Source organism: Saimiri boliviensis, chromosome 2 (genome assembly GCF_048565385.1).
Source record: "Saimiri boliviensis isolate mSaiBol1 chromosome 2, mSaiBol1.pri, whole genome shotgun sequence".
Taxonomy (NCBI): Eukaryota; Metazoa; Chordata; class Mammalia; order Primates; family Cebidae; genus Saimiri; species Saimiri boliviensis.
This window is the reverse complement of record NC_133450.1, coordinates 40,471,967-40,499,452: the sequence shown is the minus strand read 5'-3', so window position 1 is coordinate 40,499,452 and position 27,486 is coordinate 40,471,967. Positions and strand designations below refer to the sequence as shown.

General features: G+C 42.5%; 1 protein-coding gene across 1 annotated transcript in view; it reads left to right on the top strand.

Moving 5' to 3' along the window:
- RHOJ (ras homolog family member J) overlaps positions 1 to 27,486 on the top strand; it is a 92,294-nt gene that overhangs the window by 58,838 nt on the left and 5,970 nt on the right. Inside the window, exons 2-4 of the mRNA XM_003924418.4 lie at positions 9,753 to 9,811; positions 22,120 to 22,284; positions 24,502 to 24,597. Of these exons, the coding sequence (XP_003924467.1) occupies positions 9,753 to 9,811; positions 22,120 to 22,284; positions 24,502 to 24,597 (320 nt within the window). The remainder of the gene's footprint in view (positions 1 to 9,752; positions 9,812 to 22,119; positions 22,285 to 24,501; positions 24,598 to 27,486) is intronic.

Below are 27,486 nucleotides of genomic sequence, written 5' to 3'. Positions count from 1 at the left end.
AGTTTTCCAGCTTGTGGGAGTGTTCCAGGCTAATGAGTGTGGAGAAAGCATTCTAAAATTTCTTTTCCAGAATTCCAGAGGGAAGAGTTTAAGCAAAGGCATCACGAGTACAACAGATTGCAAGAAGTCTGGGTTGTAGGAGGGTAAAACATGAAGGAGAGCTGGGAAGGTAAGCCGGGACCAGATTGCAAAGACTTTGAAAGCTCTTAGATGGTATTTGAATGTTACCTTGGAGATAATTGGGAGCTACAGCTGCATCACCTCTTGGCTGCAGGGAGGAGAAGGACAGACAGAAGATGGAGCCTGGAAAATGGGACGCTGACTAGAAAACTTTTGCAATTGACAAGGTGGGGCTGGGATGTTAATGGGGACAGCTAAGAGGATAGTAAGGAAGAGTCAGATTCTGAAGATAATTAGAAGGTAGAATTGGCAGGATGTGGAGATCAAACAAATGCTGAAGAAGAAAAGAGTGAGGTCAAGCAAGACTGAAACTCCAGGATGTGAATGTCTTGGAATTGCAGCTTTGTCTGCGGTTTGGCTTCATCTCAGAGTCCTGGAACTAAGCAGATTCCTCTCCCTACTCTTCCTCCTTCTCCTCTCCTCCTTCTCCATCATCAAACAGATACTGAAAAGGGCAGACCTTTCCCTAAATATCCAGCTTTCCCCAGAAATAGGGCAACTTTATTCCAGGAAGCTCTGTTCCCAGAAGTATTGTTAATTCAAAAGCCATTTGCCCAGTGATACCACCTTACGTTTGTGTGAGTTTTGGTGTACAAAATGTTTATATATACCTCATTGTGCCAATAAGAAAATCGAGGCTTAGGGAAGTTGCTGCTTGTTCAAGTTTCAAGAGTTTGTTCACAGTGGGTCTAAGGGCTCCAACCAGTTCTTCTGCTTTAAAATCCAGGGAGGTTACAAACTGGTACAACTGGCCAGATGTGGTGATTCACATCTGTAATCCCAGCACTTTGGGAGGCCGACGAGGGCAGATCGCTTGAGGCCAGGAGTTTGAGACCAGGCTAGCCAACATGGCGAAACCCCATCTCTACTGAAAAAAAAAAAAAATACAAAAAAATTAGTCAGGCATAGTGGTGCATGCCTGTAGTCCCAGCTGCTCAGGAGGCTGAGGCAGGAGGATCACTTAAACCTGGGAGGTAGAGGTTGCAGCGAGTCAAGATCATGCCACTGCACTCCAGCCTGGGCAACAGAGCAAGACTCTGCCTCAAAAACAACAACAACAAACTGGCACAACTGTAAACCAAATCACTAGTCACAATAGGCATACCTAAAGGAGAAAAGAAACAAGACCAAGGCTGGAAGGGCATGGCACTTGTATGTTAGCCTGTTCAAATGGGACTCTCGTTATTGGAGGAGGAGGAAAGAAAGCCCTCAGCTCAAAACCCTAACATATTCTCAGGAAACCTCTTTGATTTTCTATTCAATCTTTGTTCTACGAAAACAGGACCTCATGCCAGCACATCGAATAAGGGACTTGCCTGACCAACTTCCATTTCACATGCACACACAGCCTAAAGCTCGGGTGACAAGAGGCACTCTTTGCAGAGAAGGGAAACAAGGGAGCTGGCTGAGGCAAGCTAGTGTCGATGTGGGACAAGAATTTCCAGCAGCATAAAGAAGAATGAAACTCCACCAGGGAAGAACTCACCACCATACATATTTATGTAAATTTATTGTTTCTAGTTTCATATAAACTGCTAACTGATTTTGATTTGAAAAGAATTTCAACCCTGATGCTTGTGAGTTTGCTCCTTATAAAAGGTACACGAATGTCTGTAAGCCTTCAAACAGGTCAAAAAAGCACAAACGCAGCCTGCAGGAGCAGACGTTGGAGCTAAGTGAGTCACTGTCCGGAAAGGATCATCAAGGCCACAGAAAAAGAAGAGGAGCAGGAGACAAGGCTCAGTTCAGATGAGAAAGGGCAGGGGAAGCTGCTGAAGATACTCGGCCCGCATGATGAGGGTCAGAAGTACAAATGCTCATCTCCATTCTCCATGCCTCACAGCCCTCTCTACACATATGTGATCATCACCCTTGACTTTGGATCATTTCTTACGCCCCATTAGAGTACACACAATTAGTTCCCTTTCCAGGTGAAACAAAGGCCCAGTGACTGCTTCGCACCATTTCACCAAATGAGTAGCAACATGGACTCAAATTCAGGCATTGGGAGAGGGGACGAGGGTTGAAAAATTACCTAATGAATACGATGTTCATTATCTGGGCAATGGGTACACATCTAGAAGCCCAGGCCCCATCAGTACACAATATACCTATGTAACAAACATGCACATGAACCCCTGAACCTAAAATTACTTTTCTAAATTCAGGCATTATAAAAAGCATTAGAAACTTGGACAAAAGGCCAAAAGCATGCAGTATGTCCTTCCAGTGTCATGCTATGCAGTGTTTAACACCCCTACCCTCAAGGATTAATTAATTATCCAAAGGAAGTACTTTATTTCACTCTGCTATTAATTACAAGCTTAGACTTTATGAAGTTACAGGTTAACTTGTAAATCTTAGTGAGTAGAGATGCAAATAATTCCCATTTCGTAGAAAAGACATCAAAAGTTACCTTTTCTTTTTTTTTTTTTTTTTTTTTTTTTTTTTTGAGACGGAGTTTCGCTGTTGTTACCCAGGCTGGAGTGCAATGGTGCGGTCTCAGCTCACTGCAACCTCCACCTCCCGGGTTCAGGCAATTCTCCTGCCTCAGCATCCTGAGTAGCTGGGATTACAGGTACGTGCCACCATGCCCAGCTAATTTTTGTATTTTTATTAGAGACGGAGTTTCACCTTGTTGACCAGGCTGGTCTCGATCTCTTGACCTCGTGATCCACCCGCCTCGGCCTCCCAAAGTGCTGGGATTACAGGCTTAAGCCACCGCACCCGGCCCCCAAAAGTTACATTTTCTATAGGACAATAACCAGTTTTCTGTTGAACCTAACCACCTAGGCTAACATTATCTTTTTTTTTTTTTTTTTTTTTTTTATTTTATTTTGAGACAGAGTCTTACTCTGTTACCCAGGCTCTGAACTGAAGTGCCACAAACACGGCTCACTGTAGCCTTGATCTCCTGGTATCCAGCCATCCTCCCACCTCAGCCTCCTAGTAGCTAGGGCTGATGCACATCACCATGCCTGGCTAATTTGTTTTAATGTTTTACAGAGACAGGGTATCACTTTGTTTCCCAGGCTGGTCTCAAACTCCTCAGCTTAAGCAATCCTCCTGCCTCAGCCTCCCAAAGTGCTGAGATTACCGGCATGAGCCACTGCACCTGACCTAACATTGCTTTTTAAATATATAAACACCTACTTATTCAAAAATGCTCTTTGAACAAGATTTACCATCTTACTGGTTCACTCACAAATGAGTTAATAAATCTTTGACATGTACTCATCCTGTACCCACATGAAAGCAGTGTTTTTAACTTTCCGAAAATTATATTTCTTGCTATATCCAGAATCTCGTGTTTCTTCCTCCAAAATAGCACCTTTATGGTACTACATACACCACATAGTCAGGTGTGCCTCCTTCTACCCGGCAAATACAGTACACTAGACATAGTAATGCAGATAGCTGGTTATGTACTAGCAACTGAACGGCACTTGGAGGCGCCCCTGTAACTGACCTGACATTTCCAACATTTCTCTCAAGAGCCATCATATATTCAACGTACTGACTTCAGAAGACCACTCTTGGCAGCTGAGACAGCCAGCCCACCATCCAATGAGGAAGGGGCTTTGATAGTTTACAGGGCATGACCAGCACTTCCTCATCCAGATTTACAAAACACAGTTTTGTGAGATAACTGAAATGCTGAGGGAAGTAGACTGTAAATTCTACCTGAGATATTTTCTCTCTGGATGAAACTCAAGACAGCAAGACCATGACTTAGATTTCATTAGCATCTCACACAAAGTCACAAAATTAACCACTCCAATTCACTCAAATAAGAAACACAAGAAAGCAAAGAGTGTAATGGGTTTGCGGAAGGGGACCTTCATTTTACATACTTAATAGGTCACTGACAACTTTCCACACTTTATTGAGAGAACCATCTGAGCCATTAGCAGGTCATTTGACCTACTCTCTTTAAAACCTCTCTAAGCTCAGAAAACAACACTAATAGCTCCAGGAATGGAAGGTGATCTGAGATTTTAGTCTGACCGCTGTCTACCAGGCAGATTTGCTGGCTATAGGCAATTCCCAGCAGTTCCAATCTTGCCAGGAGCTTCAGGCTGCCGCTCTGCACATTTTGAAGAACTTTCTTCTACCCCTGGTGCTCTATTTCCGCATTGTGTATTCAGCATCTATTATGTATGCCAAGAACCAGCTGTGTACTCTGGGATATACAGGGCATGGAGATTCTACCCTCAAGGATCTTTCTGTCTAGTGGGGAATATCAGACAGATCTAAATAGCTACATATAGAGTAGAAAACGACTAGTAAGTCACAAATATTAAGATCCTACCATATGCCAGTTATTGTACACTGAGTATTCAGTGGCGAGCAAGGCAGGCTAGTCCCTGTCCTTAGAATAGGTTCAACAAGCATTTGCTGCAAGAGGAAAAATAACAGTTGTTCGCACCCTCCATAGTCCAGGCTGTGTACCAGGCATTTTCTCATTTAATTTCCTCCTCACAAGAACTTTCTTTGGTAGGTAATGTTATCCCCATTTTTAGTAGATAAGGAAAAAGGGGCTCAGAGATGGTAGGTGACTTTCTCGAGGTCGTTACAGTCATGAAGAGCAAAGATAGGATTCAAATACGGAACTATCTGACTTGAAAGATCCTGCTCCTTGAACCTCACTACATTTACTAACAGCATTTTATGGCAATATCTTCCCTCAGTGCAGATGTGACTGACTCATTTCCAAATTGAGAAACCTCATGGGACACCGGCTGGCAAGCAATAAGGCATGGACTTGCTAGTCCATGACAAGGACTCACAAAGTCATGACCCATATAATCCGCAATGTTTGATTGATGCTTGATCTATCTCTGGCTGTCCCTTGACGTCCTCTGGCATAAACTGTGAGATCTACTTCTCTTCCTTCTGATAGAATGAGAGAATAAAAAGCAGAGAAGAAGAAATGAAAAGTTAAGGGTGGCCGGGTGCAGTGGCTCACACGTGTAATCCCAGCACTTTGGGAGGCTGAGGCAGGTGGATCACGAGGTCAGGAAATCGAGACCAGCCTGGCTAACACAGTGAAACCCCATCTCTACTAAAAAATTCAAAAATTAACCAGGAGTGGTGGCACATGCCTGTGGTCCCAGCTACTTGGGAGGCTGAGGCAAGCGAATCGCTTGAACCCAGGAGGCAGAGGTTGCAGTGAGCTGAGATCGCACCACTGCACTCCAGCCTGGCAACAGAGCGAGGCTCCATCTCAAAAAAAAAAAAAAGTTGCTGGGCACAATGGCTCATGCCTGTAATCCCAGCACTTTGGGAGGCCAAGGTGGGCAGATCACCTAAGGGCAAGAGTTCAAGACCAGCCTGACCAACATGGAGAAACCCCATCTCTACTAAAAATACAAAATTAGCCAGCATGGTGGCATGTGCCTGTAATCCCAGCTACTCAGGAGGCTGAGGCAGGAGAATTGCTTGAAGCTGGGAGGTGGACGGTGCAGTGAGTCAAGATCATGCCATCGCACTCCACTCCACACTGGGCATCAGGAGTGAAACTCCATTTCAAAAAAAAAAAGTTAAGAGCACAAGCTTTGCCCCGTTTTTAGGATTCCTCCAGCAGGAGTGGCCCCACACACAGACAGACCAGACAGCCACTACACACAAAGCTGAACATCCAACATGGCTCCCACACCCAAAATGGCATCCGCCCTTCCCCTACCATTCTGCCTTAACTCAAGGAAATTATTTTAAGTCCTTCTCTTTTACTCGTTTTGAGGAAAAGAATAATTCAGGACTTAATAGCTTCGCAAAGCCATCAGAATGAAGCCTAAGTTAGTGAGCCAGGGCAGCCCCGCCCTGTGTTCCCACCTTCTTGGCATCATCTTCCCCAGTGCCCCCTGGGCAGCTCCAGACCACAGCTGTTCCTCCCCCAGTGCACCCTTGCAGTCTCAGGAACTGAGCTCAGCTACCTCCTTCTCCAGAAACCCTTTCTTTTGTTAATTCCAACTTTTATTTTAGATTCAGGGAGTACATCCGTAGTTTGTTCCATGGGTATCTTGCATGATGCTGAGGTTTGGAGTATGATTGATCCCATCACCCAGGTAGTAAACATAGTACTCAATAGTTTTTCAAGCCATCCTTCCCTTTCTCCCTCCCTTTCTCCCCTCTAGGAGCCCCCACTGTCTACTGTTACCATCTTTGTGTTCATGAGTACCCAATCTTCAGCTCCCACTTATGAGAACATGCAGTATTTGGTTTTCTATATCTGACTTAATTAGCTTCTGATAATGGCCTTCAGGGGCAGCCATGTTGCTACAAAGAACATGATTTTATTCTTTGTATGGCTCCACAGTATTCCATGAGGTGTATGCAGCAGGCTTTCTTTATCCAATCCACCCTGGATGAACACCTAGATTGATTTCATGTCTTTGCTATTGTGAATAATGTTACGAGGAACATACAAGTGCGTATGTCTTTTTGGGAGAACAGGGGTTTTTTTGGTTTGGGGGTTTTTTTAATATATAGACCCAGCAATGGGATTGCTGGGTCAAATGGTAGTTCCAACTTGTTTTGAGAAATATCCAAACTGCTTTCCACAATGGCTGAACTAATTTACACTTCTACCAGCAGTGAATAAGCTCTCTCTTTTCTCCACAGTCTGACCAGCATCTGTTGTTTTTTGACTTTTTAATAATAGTCATTCTGGCTGGTGTGAAATGGTACCTTACTGTAGTTTTGATTTGCATTCCTCTGATGATTAGTGATATGGAACATTTTTTGATAAACCTGTTTGTTGGCCACTTGCATGTCTTTTGCCCATGTTTAAAGGGTTTTTTGGGTTTTGCCTGTTGAATTAAATTACTTATAGATTCTGAACTAGTTTTTCCGGTTTACTTTGGAATGCCCTTAACCAAGAGGAGGGGTCCATTCAGTCAGTTGCGGGGCTTAGAATTTTATTTTTAGTTTACAGTAGTTTGATAAGAGTGCTGTTGAATCTGCAGATTGCTTTGGGCAGTATGGCCATTCTAACAATACTGATTCTTCCAATCCATGAGCATGGAATGTTTTTCCATTTGTTCGTGACATCTATAATTTCTTCCAGCAGTGTTTTATAGTTCCCCTCGTAGATGTAGGTATTTTATTTTTCTGTGGCTATGTTAAATGAGATTGTGTTCTTGATTTGGCTCTCAGCTTGAATGTTATTGGTATATAGAAATACTACAGATTTTTGTACATTGATTTTTGTATCCTGAAACTTTACTGACGTCATTCATCAGTTCTACGAGCCTTTTGGCAGAGGCTTTGTGGTTTTCTAGATAAAGAATCATATTGTCAGCAAAGAAGGATAGTTTGACTTTCTCTTTTCATATTTGGCTCAGAAAGCCTTTTCTGATCCAGCTCCAGCAGCGTGTGTGTGCAGACACGTGCACAGCCAGCAGCGCCCCTGCTGCATGACCCTATAACCCTTACACCGCCCCTGCCACAGCTCATGCTACACTGCACAATGCCCATGTTTTGCCAGGAAACCACTTGTCTCCATGCTCTGTGGCAGGAGGAATTGTATCTGGTCTTCCTACGCCCACCATTGAGTTCAGTCCAGGAACCCAGTAGACTCTGGAAAAAAAGAACAGAGAAAAGAGAAAGCTTCGCCCAGACCCTCCGCCCACCACCTCACCTTCCTTTGCTCACTTCAGGCCTGGTGTAATTCCCAGGGATCAAAGCTGCCAAAGGAAAAAAGGGTGAGGCCTGAGGAAAAACAGATGGGAGAGAATGACTGAGAAAACAAGGGATATCTGAGTGGGCGCTCCAGGGCTCCAGTAACAAAGGTCAGAGCCATTGCTTAGCAATATTTGCAGTGCCCAGTGGAGCAGTGAGGATGACTCCGCTTCTAGGGCACACTCCACAGATGGCCCTGGGCTTGTATGTCGTGCGACAGTCTAAGGGGTCTCTGCAACAGCTGCCCATGACCTGCATGTACTGGGCTTGCTCGAGGCTCCATGCTGTGATCGCCGGATGTCTCCCTTCATGCCTAATCCATGACAAGTCAATGAACTGGTAATTAAAGAAACCATCTGGGCAGATTTCAGGAACATCTGACTGGTCTCCCTTTTGCCGCTGTGCATATGGAAGAAAAATTAAACAGGACGAGAGCTCTGGGTCACACAGCCTCACCTTCATTTCTATTGCTAACCTGACTTGTGAAAGGAAGTGAACCCATTTAAATGCCCTTCTTCTGTCAGCATGGTAACCAGAGGTGGATGGAGCTGGCTTCACCTTTTAACAATACACTTTTAACAGCTCATCTGAGTGGCTGCAGCCATGCTATCAAGCTGAACACATGTTGATCTGAGTAGATTAGAAAAATAGTTCCCAGTGTCTGGGGGTGTAGTGCTTTTAAACAAGTGCTTTGCATTTCAAAGAATGAACCATTAAGAAGTTCATTGTATACATGTAGCCCATGCACCTGAAAAGAAATAAAAGGAAAATCAATACCGAATCAGCAACCCTAAGCAGCAGGCTAGAGGATTTGGCCGTTAGAGATACGGTGATAAAAGGTTGCTATTCAGTTTATCTTTCATTTCGTGCACAGCTAATGACAGGAGGAAGCAAAAATCATCTTCACATTGAATTTGCACATTTTTTAATCAACAAGAGAAAAAACTCACACTTCCTTCATATTTTATTTCCTTTTTCCAAAAAGAGATTCAATTTTTTTTTTTTTTTTGGAAATTTAAATGCACTCTTTCCATTCACGAAAAGAATGATATTACTCCTGCATTCAATCTGTTCAATCTCAGTTTAGTTTCAAGTTGAGAGTTTCATTTCCAGGCGTGGACAGAGTGGTTGCTGTCCCTGTTCTGCTCCTCATTTTCAGGGCACAATTCCTTGGCAAGGCCATAGGCTACTGAGTAACTCAAAGTCACTACTTTTCACTCTCTAAACGCCCTTTACATATGTGAGACTGAACACATACAACATGTTCCACAACTAAAGTTCAAAATCATAATGAATCAATTGTGTTCAAGCATAGCAATATCTAATTTAAAAAAAAAAAACTTTTCAAAATGAATGCTAAACCCTTCTCATTTAATTATTGCCTTGCTTTATAGACTATAAAAATATGTATTAACAGGTGTGATCATATTCGTTGTTTTTAGCGTTTTGTAAATATTTCAGAGACAGATAAAAGCAGAGAGATTTCTAATAGACAAGCTGTTTACACAATTCTGTGCCCTTGAAAGGTGTCTCCAACCAAAGAAAAGAAGGCGATCATCTAAGGAAAAAGGGGTCCGGCATTCTTTTTCATCACAATGCTTGATATTCCAGAGGCAAATAAGGATCAGTGGGCAGACCACAGAGTGTCCTGGTGGCACCAGTAATATTCATCTCTGTTGTGAAATTTGGACTTGGCTCAGACCATCTGCCATCACTGCAGCCCAAGGTTACCTTTCATTTGGAAATTATGCTGTCAACTTTGTTTAGAATATGCACAGGCATGGCATATGCTTCTCCTTGCTGCCCAAGGAGATGCTGGCATGGAAAAAATGTGAAGGCTCCTGATTGAAACCTGTGTTTACGGACTCTCCTCTTCTCTTCTCCCCTAGTTACTGTGACAGTGGGAGGCAAGCAGCACCTGCTCGGACTGTATGACACCGCAGGACAGGTACATTTTTATTATCTTGATTCATTGGAGCGGGGTGGTGTAGGGGAGAAAAAGGTCCATTTGGTTAGGTAGGCGGGACTCATAGCACAGATATTATCCATTCTGATCATTTGGGGTCAAACTGTTGTCTGCCTAAATGACAACCAAAAGCACATTCTCAATATCTTAAAAGTACTTACAATGATGAAAATCTAAATTGCTACATTATTCAAGTTATTGACAGGTAAATAATGATTCGTTCATTGGCTGATGACCATCAAAAATCAAAATAACACATTTGTGACCAAGAGTTTCCATTTCTTTCCGTGAAAACGCATTCCAGATCCAGAATTCATAGGTCAATTTCATAATGTTTAGTTCCACCCATTTTTTTTTCCAAGTTATTTTCATTGCCTGCCCTTTATTTGAATTGCCTAATGAACTGCGAAAAGGCCCAAAAAGAGATTGGTGGGAGTGAGGGGAGAAGATAGGGAGAGGATGGATTGAATGTTGGAAGGAAGAAAAGCCAGGATACTAGAGGTTTTCCAAAAGTGAGAGTCAACCCTGAATAACTGGGGGTTGACTCTAAATTCCTTAAGATTCTTGAAATAGTCTCACTTTGTCAGAAATGTTTCTTCAGGTTGGAGAAACTGGCCCACCAATAATGCAAGATAATGGGCTAAAATCCTCAACATTCAATCCACTGGCACACGCTCTGTTTGGGTGAAAATGCTGCATTTCTGTCTTTCCCAGCATCCCACACATTGCTACGAAGCTCCTAATGTCCTAATATTCTAATCCAGTTGGTGGATTAGTAGAGGGGAAGCAGTTAAGCAACTGATGGCCGTGGCCCAATTTCTTGGATAGAGCTTTTGTTACCATATGTCTTGGGTCATTTATTTAGGTCAAAATCAGCAGGTTGTTCAGTCTGTCCAAATTCATACATCCTTTGGAGTGAACATTTTACCATGCTATTTCTCAGTGTGAGTTTCCTGGTAATTGTTACAGTGATGCATTCACCTAGGCCTTTTTTTTTTTTTTACAAGTATCTGAATATATATCATTTTGCTCAACTTGAAAGCTCTTCACAAGAATATAAATACATGGAATTCTCTTTGGGGATTTCTGTGAAAATGTGTGGGGACCCCTGCATAAACCTATGTGGAACATCAAAGTCTGCTGTTGGCCGGGCTAGGGTGCAGAACATAGCCTGGTCAACACCAGCCTGGTGCCGGAAAATCTACCAGACTCAAAGCTTCTAAGAGCATGCAGGGTCCCCTCATTGACAGATGCCTGTTCTGGTCAACTACCACCAGGAACTGGGAGTGGAAGAGACTTCTCACGTCAGTAGCAAGACACACAACTAAGAAAGGAGCACCACCACCCCCACGTGCTCAAATGAAAAAATCTGTTTGCTCCTCTAATCTGAGATATAAGGGCCTCAGGATAGATATACCCCCAATAGAAGGCTTTCCAGCAACAAGGGTGCACCACTTTAGAGGCTGAAAATGCCTACTCTAACACAATCACTGGGTGTCTCCATTCATCAGGAACTCACAGCCTGAAATAAACAGGAGTTTGTACCCTTCTCCCCCAAAGTCAAATTTTACGAACATAATCCGGTTTGAAAAGTTCAATATGGCAGTGATTATTTCATGACTCTGAAACCTTTCTCTGGTCCCTCTGGCTTCCAAAAATGTCTCTCTATCGCCGTTGCCCAGTCAGTTCTCCCATGTTCTGCAGCAATCCAACAAATATTGCCTCCTGTGCCTTAAATGGTCCAAGAACAACATCCACAGGCTTCTGATTAATCTTAAATCCAATAAAACTCTTTAAAAGCTCTTATGGAGTATAATTATTTTTTCCCACTGTTCTGTCCTTTAAAAATGTTTAAATAATACTAGTATAAGACTTGAAGCTGTAAGACATTGTAAAAATATCTTTAAACTCCACATCAAAGCAAACAGAAAGGCCTAAACTTCTGACACAGAAGTGATGAAGACTGATAAAAAATAACAACAAATAGCTCACAAGATATTTTTTCAACTAACTCTCACTTGAATGCTTTATATTCAGAGGTGGGCAAGGCTCAAAAAGGAACCACACAGCATGGGGAAAAGGAATCAGAACATATCTTAAGGTTCCTTCTAGGCCTAAAATTCTATAATCTCAAGAAAGCCTGACAGAACTGGAGTAATTAGGCAAAAGGATTTGAGACTAGACCCACGGGAGACATTTCAACAGTAAAAGATTGTTAAATAATGGGAATGTGTCACACTATAGAATCACCTGTAATTCATTTTCTAGAACAGTGATTCTGGAACTGGAGCATGTGTCAGAATCACCTGTAGGGCTTGTCAAAACTCAGCTACTGGGCCCCACTCCAAGAATTTTTGCTTCTGCAGGTCTAGGGTGAGACCCAAGAGTTTGCATTTCCTTTTTTTTCTTTTCGAGACAGGGTTTCGCTCCCATCACCCAGGCTGGAGTGCAATGGCACAATCTTGGCTCACTGCAACCTCCGCCTCCTGAGTTTAAACCTCCCAAGTAACTGGGATTACAGGCACCCACCACCACATCCAGCTAATTTTTATGTTTTTTTTTTTTGTATAGACGGGGTTTCACCATGTTGTCCAGGCTGGTTTCGAAACCCCGACTTCAGGTGATCCGCCCACCTCAGCCTCCCAAAGTGTTGGTATTACAGGCATGAGCCACTGCCTCCGGCCCAAGAGTTTGTATTTCTTACATGTTTTCTGGCGTTGCTGCTGGTGGTCTCCTAGCACCACTGTGCTAGAACACTGCCACCCAAAGTGTGGTCCACCAACCAGTGGTGTCAACATCACCAGGGAGCATATTAGAACGGCAGAATCTCAAGGCCTATCCCCAGCCTACTGAATTTGAAACTTCATTTTAAGAAGATCTCCAAATCACTGGAATGCACATTGAATTTTGAGAAGCACTGCCCTAAACATTTCTGGTGGTTGAGGCATCGTTCTGAAAGTTAGGAAGATGCAATGGAAAGTAACCATTACTGAAATTTATTCCCATAGTTCTGAAATTCAGCTATTAAGACTTTGTAACAAATTGAATTTGGAAGCAGTGTCCCAAAATGTCCACTCCCAGTCCTAGGTAGAATAATCTGTCTCTTCTCAGCTATATTCTACTAACTGAGAAGAGGCGGCACATACTAAATGTGCTGTATAGCTAAAGAACTTCTATAATTCAAAAATACTCATTTGGTCAATTACTAACAATGAAAGAGAGATGATTTCAAAACCAATCGATTAATCCCTGAACCACAAAAAGGAAATGTCTCTGCATCCAGCTATAGAGTCCATCTTGCTTGAATAATTAGATTTTTGTGCATGAATAAACCAAGGAGCAGTGCCTCACATCTTTGTCTTGAACTAACTGAAACAAATGTGTTCTGAGAGGTAAAGTGATAGGAACTCATTGTCTCAAGTCTCAATGTCACTGCTAAGCAAAATCATTTGACCTGCTTTCCCTCGACTTTGAGGCACCTAGGCTGCCTCAGACCTGGCTGCAGCCCCACGAGCCCTGGCCTGAGACACTCCCACCCCTCCACAATTCAGCCAAGCATGTGCTAAAGAGAGTTTATAATGAAGTCACTTGCATACGCTGTCAACATGCGGCAGCTGCTATTAAACATTAGCTCCCTCCCCGAAACCCTGAAACAAACTAACATTTGGACTTGGAGTGGAGTCCTTTGAAGACAGAGTCTTCAGAACTCTATTAGGTACAATTCCAAACATTAGATTAGTGAGGGATTTTTCTCAGGGTGAATGCATGTTACTCCTCAGATCACACTAGGGAGGAAATAAGGCCAAGCAGTCCTGTGAGCCAAATCTGTTTAGGTTGTGCCAACTCATCCTATACGAGACATGTCCCTAGTAGTGTGTTACTGAATGTTAAAGGGATTTCTAGTGCTCAGATCTTTGGCTCAGCTATGAAAGAGTCACAGAGCTGACCTTCCCATGGCCTTGCAAGCCAGTTTGTTGACAATGAATCAGGAGAGACCAAGTGGACAGCAGGCTGTTGGTTGGGTTGGGGATGCCACAGCCAACCCTGGGCATTCACCAGTTGAGCAACTTCAGAGTGGGAGAGGGCTCTTTCCCAGGTTACCACTTGCAGCCAGGGGTCCTCCTACCTCACTGCAGGCCATTAGAGTGGAACCAGCCATTGTACTAGGACAAGGTTTTGCCTCCTTCTCTTGATGTGGCCTCACCTAGAAGGATGATGTGGGCAAAACCCTGCTCAGATTGCAGTCTCTCAGGCAAGACTCCAGGATGGGCATCTCTCAGAGACAACATCTGTGACAACAGCAGTTAGCAGCACTGCCGGGGAGAAATGAGCATATCCTGGTATCAGGGCCAGGTGCATCCTGGCCAGGCGCCTGGTTCTGTGGAAGGGTGAACTACCAGGTTCCCCACAGAATCAGGAAACATCTGCATGTGGCCAAGCACAGAATGGTATCTGTCACCGAGAAACCAGAGCCCACAGCAGCCGAGCTGTCACCAGTGACCATGGGAGTAGAGAAGCAGGCAAGGCCATCAGCCCAGCCCCTTACTCGCCCATCTTCCCGCATGTGGCACATCTTCCCCAGGCCCTGATTTCTGAAGTCCCACTTTCCCCCAAGGGCTGAAGAAGCATAAAATCAGGCAAGGAAGCAAATACAGCTAGGGTTTATGAATGGCAACCCAGGCTCCACTTGGAAGGACACACATAAGCCTTCCCCTTGGCTACTGGCTGATCCAATGGGGCCATCTGGAGCACAGGATCTGGCAGCCACCCTCTATGGAAAGTTTGCCTAAAACCTCAGAACAAATGCTTTCCCTCAATGAGCAACTCCAGCTTTCTCGCTCACATGTATTTTCATGTGGGATTTTTAGGAGTAGGCAATTTGGGGGATTAGGGAGAAGTTTGTCCATGTGACAGCTGCTTAGTGAAAGTAACCTTAGGACACAATCTTACTTCTCCCCGAATTAAGAAAAACAGAGCTGTAGGAACATTAAGAGTCGCAGTTGGCGTTTGCAAACATTTGGGTCTTATTACTACTCAGTTCAGAAAAAGTTAATTTCTGAGTCAGCCCCGGTATCCAAAAAGAGCAGGCAAATGCTTCCAGGACCAGCAGCTGTTGTTGAAATGGGATGGAGGATGGACTCTTACTGGATCATTAAAGTATTTACTATGTTCAAGACAATGTTCTAAGTGGCCTATAAATATTAACATATTTTATTCTCATAACAACTCATATGGCCAGCACTATTAGCCTCATTTTACAGACAAGCAAAGTGAGGCATGGAGAACTTGCCCAAGATCACATCACAGTCACAAACACAGAGAATCTGTACCCACCACCCATGCTATGCATCCACCCTATACATGGTGCCCACGTTTTTCAAATTAAGCCTGATTTATGGGAGATTATTAAAATGATACTTGTGCAAAAAAAATTTTGAGACAAATGTCACTAAACCCAAGACTTGGAAGCAGAATTCTATTTCCAATCTAATGTGGTATGGCAGGGTGGGAGGAGCTCAGTGCAACTCCACTGCTCTAAGTGTGGTCCCTGGACCCAGTAGCACTAGCATCACCTGGAAACTTATTAGAAATGCACATTCTTAAGCTCCATTCCAGTCCTGCTACTGAAGAAGAATTTGCAGTAAAGCCTGGGCAGCATAGCGAGACCCTATCTCTACAAATTTTTTTTTTTAGTACCCAGGTGTGGTGTGCACACCTGTAGTCTCAGCTACTTGGGAGGCTGAGGAGAGTGAATCACTTGAGCCCAGGAGTTCAAGATGCCAGTGAGCTATGATCACTGCACTGCAGTGGGGGCTTTCTGAAGTGCAGCCATCACAGCTCACTGGCGTCTTGAATCCAATCTCAAAAAAAAAAAGAAAAGAAAACCACACAAAACTACACTTTAACAAGGTCCACAGGTCATGCAAATGTATGTAGAGTCTAAGAAGCTCAGTCTAGAAAATGATTTCACTTACCTGCCTCAGGATGCAGCCTATAATACTTAGGACCCAGGTGTGTGGTACATCAGATGCTAACACTTTCTCTGAACTTCTCGTTTTTAATCATCACCCATAGTCGCGCCAGAGCACTAGATCTACGTTCAAACCGAACCTGTTCCTGCCTTCAGGGTGAAGCTGAGCAAAAGGCCCTGGAAGGCCTGCTTTCCCCAAAGCCTTCCCGGCACTCCTCCCTCCTGACCTCTTTGTCTCTTTCCCTCCAAAGCCCCATTTGAGCCTCTCTTTTAGATTAAAATGCTGTCTCTTCAAGAAGCAAACAAGCACCTGTCTTCCATTCAGAATTTCAACATTAGAAAGGGCCTCAAGTACCAACTAAGCCACTTACCCGCTTCTCATAGCCCTTGACATCATCTCCACATGTTAACCATCCAACCCAGGGCCAAAGCATGCTTCCTTGCAAAAAAAAAAAAAAAAAAAAAGTTACCAGCTGGCACAAATTCAACTCTCCCAACCCTACACCACCCCCAGTCCCAAGGGGACACCTTCTTTTATTAATCCTGACCACCCCCCACCCCTGCCATATTTTGTAGCTGCAGCCCAGGGTTAGCCCTCTATTGTGAGCCTTCTGTAAAAGTATTTTTGCTCCGTTGTCCTGGTTAAATTAATCTGTCTAGACCTTTGTTTCTGAAACCGTGAAAGTGGCTGGTGGAGAGGGAAGAACATTAACCTGTGGTTCTGAAACCTGAGCTGCATCCAAATCACCTGGAGGGCTTGTTACGGCACAGGCGGTGCAGCCTCCCCTCGCCCCCGCTCCACCCCCACCCCCAGTGCCGCAGCTCCGGGAGGGCTGCGTGGCACCTGGGAATGTGAATTTCTAACAAGCTCCCAGGTGACGCCAATGCTGCTGGTCTGAGGAGCATAGTTTGGAAACCCCTGCATTAACTAATCTTTCAGGCCTCTTCTAATACTGGAATTGTATTTTCCCAATTCAGATAGATACATATTCTACGTCATTCCATTTTGAGATTAGCCAGCAAAGAGTGAAAGAAACTTAACCTGACTTACTTCCACATAAATTGAATTGTTTCATGTATTTTCATTTTCTTTTCCCAGTTGAATTGCGAACCCTTATTCACCTTTATATAATTCATACCGCCTCCTTTAACAGTGCTGCACATTCAGTAGGCACAAAATCTTTTTAGATGGAATGATACAGCAAGACTAAGGTTTCCACAGAGTAGAGATCCAGAACTCAGAGCGCGGCGAGCCCAGCGACCGACACTGTCAGAAACCACCCAGCTGGAGGGCCAGGAGGGTAAATGATCAGAAACAGACCTCTCTCACTCGCCCCACCTGCAGTCAGCCCAGCAACCCGCGGTCTTCCCAACTTTCCCATAATGTAAATAGAAATCCTTTGACAGCCACTGCGTTAAAAAATAAAAATAAAAAAAAAATCAGACACACACACTCCTTTCAGACTCTTCACAACAGTTATTTGTTCCTACTCAATCTAATTTCTCCTGACGGTGTTTTGCTTTGGTTTGGGGCTTTGAGGCTTTAAATATACAGCGTCTGCTGCCATCCAGTGGTAATTTGAAGCAGATGCAGGCCATCAAATAGAAAATAGATCCTGTGGTCAAACATTTTGTCGATTGCTGGGTAACATATGAGTCAAGATTCCTAGATAAGTGAGTTAAGAAAATGCTTAACCTGTCACTTAAAATTCTGAGCTGCAGAAAACAGTGTGGTCACAGTTGAGAGCTAGAGCTGGATTTGGGCTAAATAACCCCATCCTGGTATTTACGAACTCTGCAACACTGGCCCATCGTGGAACTTCTCTAAACCTTAACTTCCTCTTCTATGAAATGTCAATGTTAATGGTTCCATCAGGAGAATGCAATGAGAAGATACGTAAGAGTTTGAAACAATGACTGACCTTTAATAAAAAGCCCTAGGGCACATCCTCCGTTCATGGTGGAGATGATGGTGATGGACAGCGATGGTTCTCAACTCCAGGCCCACCCCAATCGAATTAAGTCAGAACTCCCAAATACGCAGGCCCACTCTCCAGAGATTCGAATTTAGCTGGTTCCACAGTGGAAAAGGGCGTGGAGCAGGGAGTTGATTAGCAGAGCATCAGGATGGTTTAAAAGCTCCCCAGGTGATTCTAATAAAAGTCACTGCAATAAATAGCCCACGGAAATGCCATCTGTTCATTTGCAGGTCACTGTAGAGGTCATTTCTTCCAGTCTGTCAACAGCATTTATTGAATATTTTCTGTGGAAAGAGTACATGTAGGGATAAAAAAAAAATCAGCAGGGACCCTACCCCCATGTATGCAATCCAGATGGGAGCATGCAGTGGCAGAGGGCAAGTGGCATGGTGAACAGCTGTAGATTATAGCCTGGGAAGGAGACTTCTTGGCTCATGGGCCTTACAGCTGCTTTTTAAGGGAACAGTCCAGAGAGAAAGGAGAGAAGTAGAGAGACCATGGGAAAGGAGGTTTGTTTTTTAGGGCTAGTTGTGTAAAGAGGAGAGGGGGGGTGGCAATAAATTAGCTATCCCTTTCCCCACTGCCTTCTGAGCTACATACACACACACACACACAGAGAGAGAGAGAGAGAGAGAGAGAGACAGAGAGAGAACTTGGCTGAGGCACAACTCAGTAGACCTGACCCAACTTCCCAGTATGACCAGCATTTATTCAGCTGTACACCTAATTCCCAATTATTTGCTTTACTAGAAATGTGGTAAATTAGCCACAATAGTGGGGTTTTTTTGGTTTGGGGTTTATTTTTTAGGATTTTACTTCTCAGCATCTTTGCCATCTTGCTTTGCATTTTACATTAGGTACCTAAAATCTTTGCTTAAGGTTTTTTGGGTTGGTTGGTTGGTTGTTTTTGAGGCAGAGTCTCACTCTGTCACCCAGGCTGGAGTGCAGTGGCGCAATCTTGGCTTACTGTAACCTCTGCCTCCTGGGCTCAAGTGATTCTCCTGCCTCAGCCTCCCAAGTAGCTGGGACTACAGGCACACGCCACCAGGCCAGGCTAATTTTTGTATTTTGAGTAGAGACAGGATTTCAACATATTGGCCAGGCTGTTCTCAAACTCCTGACTTTGCAATCTACCCTGACCTCCCAAAGTGCTGGGATCACAGGTGTGAGCCACTGCACCCAGCCTGCTTATTTTAATAATAGTAGCAGTAGTGGTCACATATACTGAGTCCTGTGTTCTGCGCACTCTGAGTAGCTATCTATAGATCAATGCATGCCCACCAACCAGAGTCAATCACACTTAATATTCTAAGGTACTTCTTTTCAGTCTCACATGTATACACATGTGCACATGTGTGTAATTCCCTTTTATAAATACATTATTAGAGTCGATAGATTGATATTAAAAATATATGCATGATACACTGTTTTAAAAAACGCAAGTGGCACAATATGAACTATTTACTCAATTTGTTTTTAAACTAAACATGTGTATGTTGTATACATACATAAATATATAATGGGCCAGGTGTGGTAACTCATGCCTGTCATCCTAGCACTTTGGGAGGCCAAGGCAGGAGATTGCTTGAGCCCAGGAGTTCGAGACCAACCAGGGCAACACAGTGAGACCCCTTCTCTACAAAAAAAAAAAAATCAAAATTTGGCTGGGTATGGCAGCCTACAGTCCCAGCTACTTGGGAGGCTGAAGTGGGAAGATCACTTGAGCCTGGGAGTTTGAAGCTGCAGTAAGCTGTGATCACACCATTGCACTCCAGCCTGGGCAGTAGATTGAGACCCTTCTCAAAAAATAAAATAAAGTGAAATGTTTGGAAGGACAATATTTAAGCAGTAGCTCCCTCTGGGGAGAGGAAAAACTGTTAGAGACCATATCAGGGATGAAAATAAGCTTTCACTTCGACTCTGTGCTCTTCTATAATGTTTGCATTTTTGCAATGAGCACATACATGTTTCGTAAGTTTCTGAAATGGTAGGAAGACTAATCATGGCCCTAATAAATGAGTTAATATTTATTAACTCATCTCTAGGAATACATGTATATGACAGGTGTGAACATATAAGTTTGGTTACACATGTAGTATACACACATATATAGTGTGTATACACATACAAGTTACTTATGGTGTGTAGGACACATGTCATGTTGTGGTATATGACATGTATATAAATATGGCATGTGTATGCACACTCACACACGAAGTTACTGTTAGCTTATGTGTTACTAAATTCTATAAAAATATATCAAACTTTCTATTGAAATATCAGATTTTACCTTGGAACCTCCTAAAACATTTTACATACAGTAAAATGTTCTTGCTAACATTTTCCCAAAGTTGAAATGATGCAAAGTTTTACTTTGTTATTTATCAACTCCCACTAAAATAGCAAATACATAAATATCTTATGTAACCAGAAACTGTTCCGCAGATCATATTCTGATCTGAAAAATCTTTAGAAAGGGAATAATTAAGCTGGCATTTTATTTATTTGGCCTTTAAGTAATCTTTGAAACAAATCCCAAATTCTTAGCTCTGAACTCTCACCCAACATATTTCTTCAAATATTGTGGTGACAAGTTTGGCAATAACTCTCGTGTTGCATTTTAGTTCATTTATACTAAATTAAATTTGTATACAATTTTTTTGTAGGGAGGAGAGGATTCCTGTGCCTTGGTAAATAGCTCACTAATTTAAATATAGTATATTCAACACAACACCATTCCAATATGACAGAAAATTGCAATTACCCTTACTGAACATTACACTTTAAGTGGTACACTTTCAATGGGTGAACTTTTGGTTTTTTTATTTTGTTTGTTTTTTGAGACAGGGGCATGATCACAGCTCACTGCCCCTTCAAACTCCAGGGCTAAAGCGATCCTCCCAGTTCAGCCTCCCAAGCAGCCAGGACCACAGGCATGCCCAGCTAATTTTAGTATTTTTTGGTAGAGATGGGGTCTTGCTATGTTGCCCAGGCTGGTCTCAAACTCAAGGACTCAAGTGATCCTCCCATTTTGGCTTGCCAAAGTTCTGGAATTACAGGCATGAGCCACCGTGCTCTGTCAGCTGAATTTTTTAATACATACAAACAGAGAGTATAACTGTTGTTACCAGAGGCAAGTAAGACAGGATCAAGGGTTCAAAGCTGCAATTAGCTAGGGTAAGTCTACAGCTGTAATGTACAGCATGATAACTATAGTTAATAATACTATATTGCATACTGGGAATACGCTAACAGAGCAGATTTCTGGTCCTCTGACGATAAAATGTATGTTTAAAGGTAAGCTGTAAGGAGATTAATATGTTAATTTGTTTCACTGCAGCATGTGTATGTGTACAAACACCTTATTGTACACCTTAAATGTATACCATTTAAAAATAAAAAATAAATGGGTGAGCTTTATGATATGTAAGTTACATCTCAATAAAACTGTTAAAAATATTTCTTGGCTGGGCGCGGTGGCTCAAGCCTGTAATCCCAGCACTTTGGGAGGCCGAGGCGGGTGGATCACGAGGTCAAGAGATCGAGACCAGCCTGGTCAACAAGGTGAAATCCCGTCTCTACTAAAAATACAAAACATTAGCTGGGCATGGTGGCGCGTGCCTGTGATCCCAGCTACTCAGGAGGCTGAGGCAGGAGAATTGCCTGAAACCGGGAGGCGGAGGTTGAGGTGAGCCGAGATCGCGCCATTGCACTCCAGCCTGGGTAACGAGCGAAACCCCGCCTCAAAAAAAAAAAATTCTTAAGTTTATCTTAAGAAGGGGCAATACTAAAAGGCCGGATACAGTGGCACATGCCTATAATCCCAGCACTTTGTAATCCCAGTAATCCACCCATCTCGGCGGACGGATCACCTGAGGTCGGGAGTTCAAGACCAGCCTGACCAACATGGAGAAACCCCTTCTCTACTAAAAATACAAAATTAGCCAAGCATGGTGGTACATGCCTGAAATCCCGGCTACTCGGGAGGCTGAGGTAGGAGAATCGTTTGACCCTGGGAGGCAGAGGTTGCAGTGAGCCGAGATTGCACCATTGCACTCCAGCCTGGGCAACAAGAAGAAAACTCCACCTCAAAAAAAAATAAAAATAAAAAATAAGAAGGGGCAATACAGCAATACATAATCTCTGCATGCAAAAAGCAGGTATTTCTCTGACTGATGGCTCTTTTAGTTCTAGAAGAGAGAGAACTACCAGATTCTAGAGTGGGGGAAGAAACAGGATCCCAGTGTGCTGTAGTGGGATCTTAACTGCAATCTGACTGTGGAACCATATGGGACACCCCTGACACAGGCTGTACAAACCCTTGTCTGCTCTTCCCACAGGAGGACTACAACCAGCTGAGGCCACTCTCCTACCCCAACACGGATGTGTTTTTGATCTGCTTCTCTGTCGTAAATCCTGCCTCTTACCACAACGTCCAGGAGGAATGGGTTCCCGAGCTCAAGGACTGCATGCCTCACGTGCCTTACGTCCTCATAGGGACCCAGGTTAAAATGCGGTGATGGCAGGGTGGGCGGGCTGCAAAAACCGGAAGATGCTTTAGGTACCTCAAGAACAGCCTATTCTGCCAAACACCATCTAAGAGTGTCTCAGACGTTTCAGTCCTATGCACAGAAGTTCTTAAAGTGTGCCTGATGATTAAGCCGATAGTGGGAAAGATAATAGAGCTTTAATACGGAGCTTTGATACAGCCTTCAAAAATTAATCTCTCGGGTTTCTTGAATAACACAGTAATTTTTAAAATAGACACCCTTCACCAGGCTTGAATCAGAGCAATAAGGTGAGGGTGTCAATTGAACATACTACCTAATTTTTTTATATCTGAAATCCACAGTTGTTTTAAAATCACAAAACAGGGACAGGTGTGGTGTGGTGGCTCACGCCTGTAATCCCAGCACTTTGGGAGGCTGAGATAGGCAGATCACAATGTCAGGAGATGGAGACCATCCTGGCTAACACAGTGAAACCCCATCTCTACTAAAAATACAAAAAGTAGCTGGGCGTGGTGGCACGTGCCTGTAGTCCCAGCTACTCTGGAGGCTGAGGCAAGATAATTGCTTGAACCTGGGCAGTGGAGGTTGCAGTAAGTCGAGATCAGGCCACTGCACTCCAGCCTGGGTAACAGAGCGAGACTTTGTCTCAAAAAAAAAAAAAAAATCACAAAATAAGTAGGAATGTCAAGGTGATCCCAGCCATCAGAATGGGCATACTCTGACAGGAACTCTTAAATTACACTTCTGGAGAAGGAAGATAAAAAGTAATGATTGTCTATTCCCTTTAAACCTCTTGATCTTAGAGAATAAGTTAAAACACATATACCAGATAAACAAACCTACGATTGTGAAAGCTTTTGCCGTGTTCTGAAAGATAATAAATTTCCATAGTTTGAATTTCCAGTAGTAAGCCAATCACATTAAATGTATTAAAGATTGCTACTGTTTATCGTTTTAAGTGGATTTTGTTCTTTGACATTTTAAAACCCAAATTACTATCCCAAAGACATAGGAAAGCACTAACACTGGAGGGCTTCGTTGTTATCTGTTTCATATGCTATTTCTATTATTCATGTATGTTTTGTTTGAACAAGAGAATTGTTTAACATAAAGGAAAAAAAAGAAAAATATTTCCTAAAGAAGATGTGGACAGGTATTTACTTAGAGACAAAATAGAGGAATACATATATCCATAAATCAGAGTAATCATAGTTAATGCTTCTGCTCTGAAAGGTAATTGTTTGTTTAAACGAAGTCTTTTGCCTTGAATTCCAGATAATAATTTTTGCCCATATTGACGGAGCCTGAATCCCTGCTGCCAAAATATGTGACGGGACATTCAATCACCTTTCTGTGAATTGAGCTGATTTTTATTACACATAGGTACAAAAATGAACGATTATAACATACACACACACACAATCAGTAGAGCTGAGTAATGTGCTTATAAATGGGACCCTAATATACTGGCCTTTCTTTAAGATACAAGCCCTTGTGTTCCCACATTCACACCCATTCATGTGGACATGGGTTCACATACACAGTGAGGTTTTAAAGCAACCAAAATATTTCATTAAATTATCAAATCTAATCCAGATATATAAATGCTATCTTCAAAGTTCTACCTTTGAAAAGATTAATGCTTATCTTGAGCAAACCCTTTGAAAATTTCTGTTAGGGACTTGTCTTCCAGAACTTGCAGAGCATTTGTTAGAATATCCCCACAGGTAGTAAATCTTCATACCTCTTTTGAGGATGAAGATTTTTATATGGAAAAGCAAAAAAAAAAAAAAAGTGTTCAAAGCCAGGGAATAAACTAGTAAATAACGAGTAATATAATTTGGGATCAAATAAGGCATCACTGTAAGGTAATGAGACTGATTGGTTATCTTGCATGCCCTATAAATAGAATCTGGAAATAAATAGAAAATTTTGAAGAAACGTCTGAGATAGCAACAGAATCATCTGCTTAAGTCTTCTGCTCGCAGGGTAACTGAAGGGGAAAACATAAGGAAAGTCTGTTGTGTACATTTACAAAGAAACTGCTTTACTTTTTTAGACATAACATAGGCATGCGTATGTGCTTCCTTCAAGAAAATTTAGCAAATTCAAAGATGTTAACAGGGAAAAAGACTCTATGATATCACAGTTTAAAATATCTGGCAAGGCCTGAGAAAATAAATAAGTTTATCATGTATGTTTTCTTGCCAGATTGATCTCCGTGATGACCCCAAAACCTTGGCCCGTTTGCTGTATATGAAAGAGAAACCTCTCACTTACGAGCATGGTGTGAAGCTTGCAAAAGCGGTACAGTCAGATTTGAACTGAATTTTAAATGTATGCTGAGAGCAGAGTGTGTCGTATGCTTTGGAATGGGCGTGCAACACGGGGTTTTGCTTAAACTGCAATGTGTTTAGAATCTTCTCTAAGCGTTCTATCCCCACTCTGTTCTAGTCGGGCTGGAAGGTGCCATTGGCTTAGCCTTCTTGTCAGCCAGCGTTGTCTGTTTTTCATTAAGAAAGCAATTTGGTGAATTTAAACAGCTGAAGCACTTATCATTTGATTTAGCAACCTCTAGAACATCTACTTGCCATATTTAGCATGAATAAAGGGAGTCGTTAGATATATATTTGTAAATCTTACTGCTTATTATGGATGTAACTCATTTAAATAACCCCATAAGAGGCATTTTGTGATTTTCTTGGGAGAGACTTGGGTTAGCATCTGGCAGGGTTATATTTGTCCCATATTTCTCTCCATATAATGAATAGCCACTTAGCGAGCCTGGATTGTGTCACAAACAGCATCTGGAAGGATAACATACACCAAAAAGTGACTAGTTGGGGATCTAAGTGGCTCTTTGGCAGATAATAGCAATTTGCTCAGAGCTGGAACTGTTTTCATGGACCTTTCTTCCTTCTTGAGAGCTTAACATGAAGAGTTAGGAAAATGCTTTAGAAAGTATTTGCCAGACACCAAGTCTTGGCCTCCCCCATTACCCCGAGATGTGAGCAAAGCAGCCATACGAGAGGATGGAACTGCTTTATGCGAGAGGAGGCCTGTAGAGCACATCTCCAAAACTTAAATCTGATTCCTCATCAAGTCATACATCTATTGACCCAGGTCAGAGGTTTGAAAATTTTCCATCTTACTTTCTAAATGACTAACTTAGCAAAAATGCATACCCCAGGCAGAGTCAAAAGTCACCTCTTCAAGCCAGTCAAGCATATTAACTACAAAGTCTTCACTTACAAAAATGTATGCATTTATCTTACTAAAACTTGCTTGTAGGCACTAAAACTAAGCATGATACACTCGACTAGAAATGAATTAAGTACAATTAGAATTAAATACAATTATATTTTTACGGGTAAATGCATGAGAACATCTCACAAACGCCTGATTGAGATACTGAACTCTTCCTACTTCTAAGCACAGTAATATCAATACTGTGACATACCCAGGCCTTCACGGAGCTCTTAGGATCCTAAGGGCTTTATAATCACTCATTTCAGCCTCATGATAACCCTCTGAAGCAGATAGTGTTGGTCTCAGCTTACAGATGAGGAAACGGTCCGAGAAGACAAGCGCGTTTGATCCACGTGGCTAATAACGCAGTCAAAAACTTCCAATCCAGGGACTCCATGTTTGGGTCCCCTTCCACAAACACTCTCGTGGAAGCCATCTTTCTCTCTCCTGGATTTCCCCTCTGGAGTCTCCTTCCACACTCTCTAGTGGAAGCCTGTCTTCCCCTCCTAAGCTCCATCTGTCTCCATTCCCTTCCACTCAGTGTGGAAGCTGCTTTCCTCTCCTGGATTCCATCTTTCTGGATTCTCTTACTCAGTGTGAGAATTCGCTGTTTCCCTCCTTTTCCTTTTTCTCTCTCTAAATAAATCACTTTCTATAAAAAAAATAAAATAAAAAATAAAAAAATTCCAATCCAGCTCTGTGGACATCACCAACTGCTTACCTGACCGTTGTGGAAATGTAAATGACCTCCCACTGTGTACCTTTCCCCAGGTGAAATGGGTGTATGCCTGTAGGTTCTTCTGCCTTCTCCTCATTCAGCCTCAGATGTTCTCATTAAGATACCTAAATATGGAGCCCCATAAAGAATTGTATGTGGTTCCTTTCTACACATTTTTCACATTGGCCAGCACCAGCTTCTTACGGGAACTCTTTCTGTGCTCCTTCATGCTGTCAGCTTCCTAGCCTCACTTCTCATTAGAGAAGTTGTTTTTTTTCCCTTTGAAAAGAAGTCGTTCCAAAGCCTCCCATCTCATTTCATACTTATTTTCGGAACAATGGCTGAGTTCACCGTTTATATTGCCTTTTGCTAGTTTCTCCTAGCAACTGCTCTCAGAGACAGAGGGAATCATGTTTCGCTTACAAAATCCAATTTAGAAGAAAACCTAGCAAGATTTTAACTGGTTTTATCACAATTCATGTAATTATAGAGATGCTTTAAGTTTCTCTACTCTGTGACTTTTCTGTCAAGTAGTTTATAATCACAGCTAGCATTTATGGAGTGTTTCTAATGTGCTAGGCTGGGTGCCATGTGCCTTACAGGCTTTGTCTTAATTAATCCTCACAGCAACTCCCTGAGGTGTGTATATTATTATATCCACTTTTCTACAGGAAACTGAGGCTCAGAGAGGTTAAGGTTGCCCAGCTAGAAAGTGGCAGAGTGAGGATATAAAACTGCTTTAACCACCAGCTCTTCTGCCTTCCTCCTATAATCTGAAAAGAAACCTTAAGGGTGGGGCTTCTTTTTCATATACTGGAGTCCCTTATTTTTATGTGCAAAGCTCCCCGCAACTTAAAGTCTCTGCAAGTTCAGATTTTTCATATCTGATTATTTCTGTTCAATACTTTTCAATTTCTAAAGCATTTTTCATCAATCATCTCTTTTTGGTCTCAAGAGGTGTTTTATTTTTAAAGGACTTTTTTCTATCAGACATATTTACAATTCTTTATACTCCAAAGTCAACCATATTTACATAGTGTGCATTAATTGATCATAAATATTCATTATCCTTTTCCTTGTTTTATCCTCCCTCTTCTTTTTATTACTGTAGTTTTTTCATCCTCAGCCTACTTTTCCCATTCTTCTACACATTTGTAACTGTCCATATTGCTGCTAGATTTATTAAACAACAATTGATTGAACACCTAATAGGTGCCAGGTGCTATGCA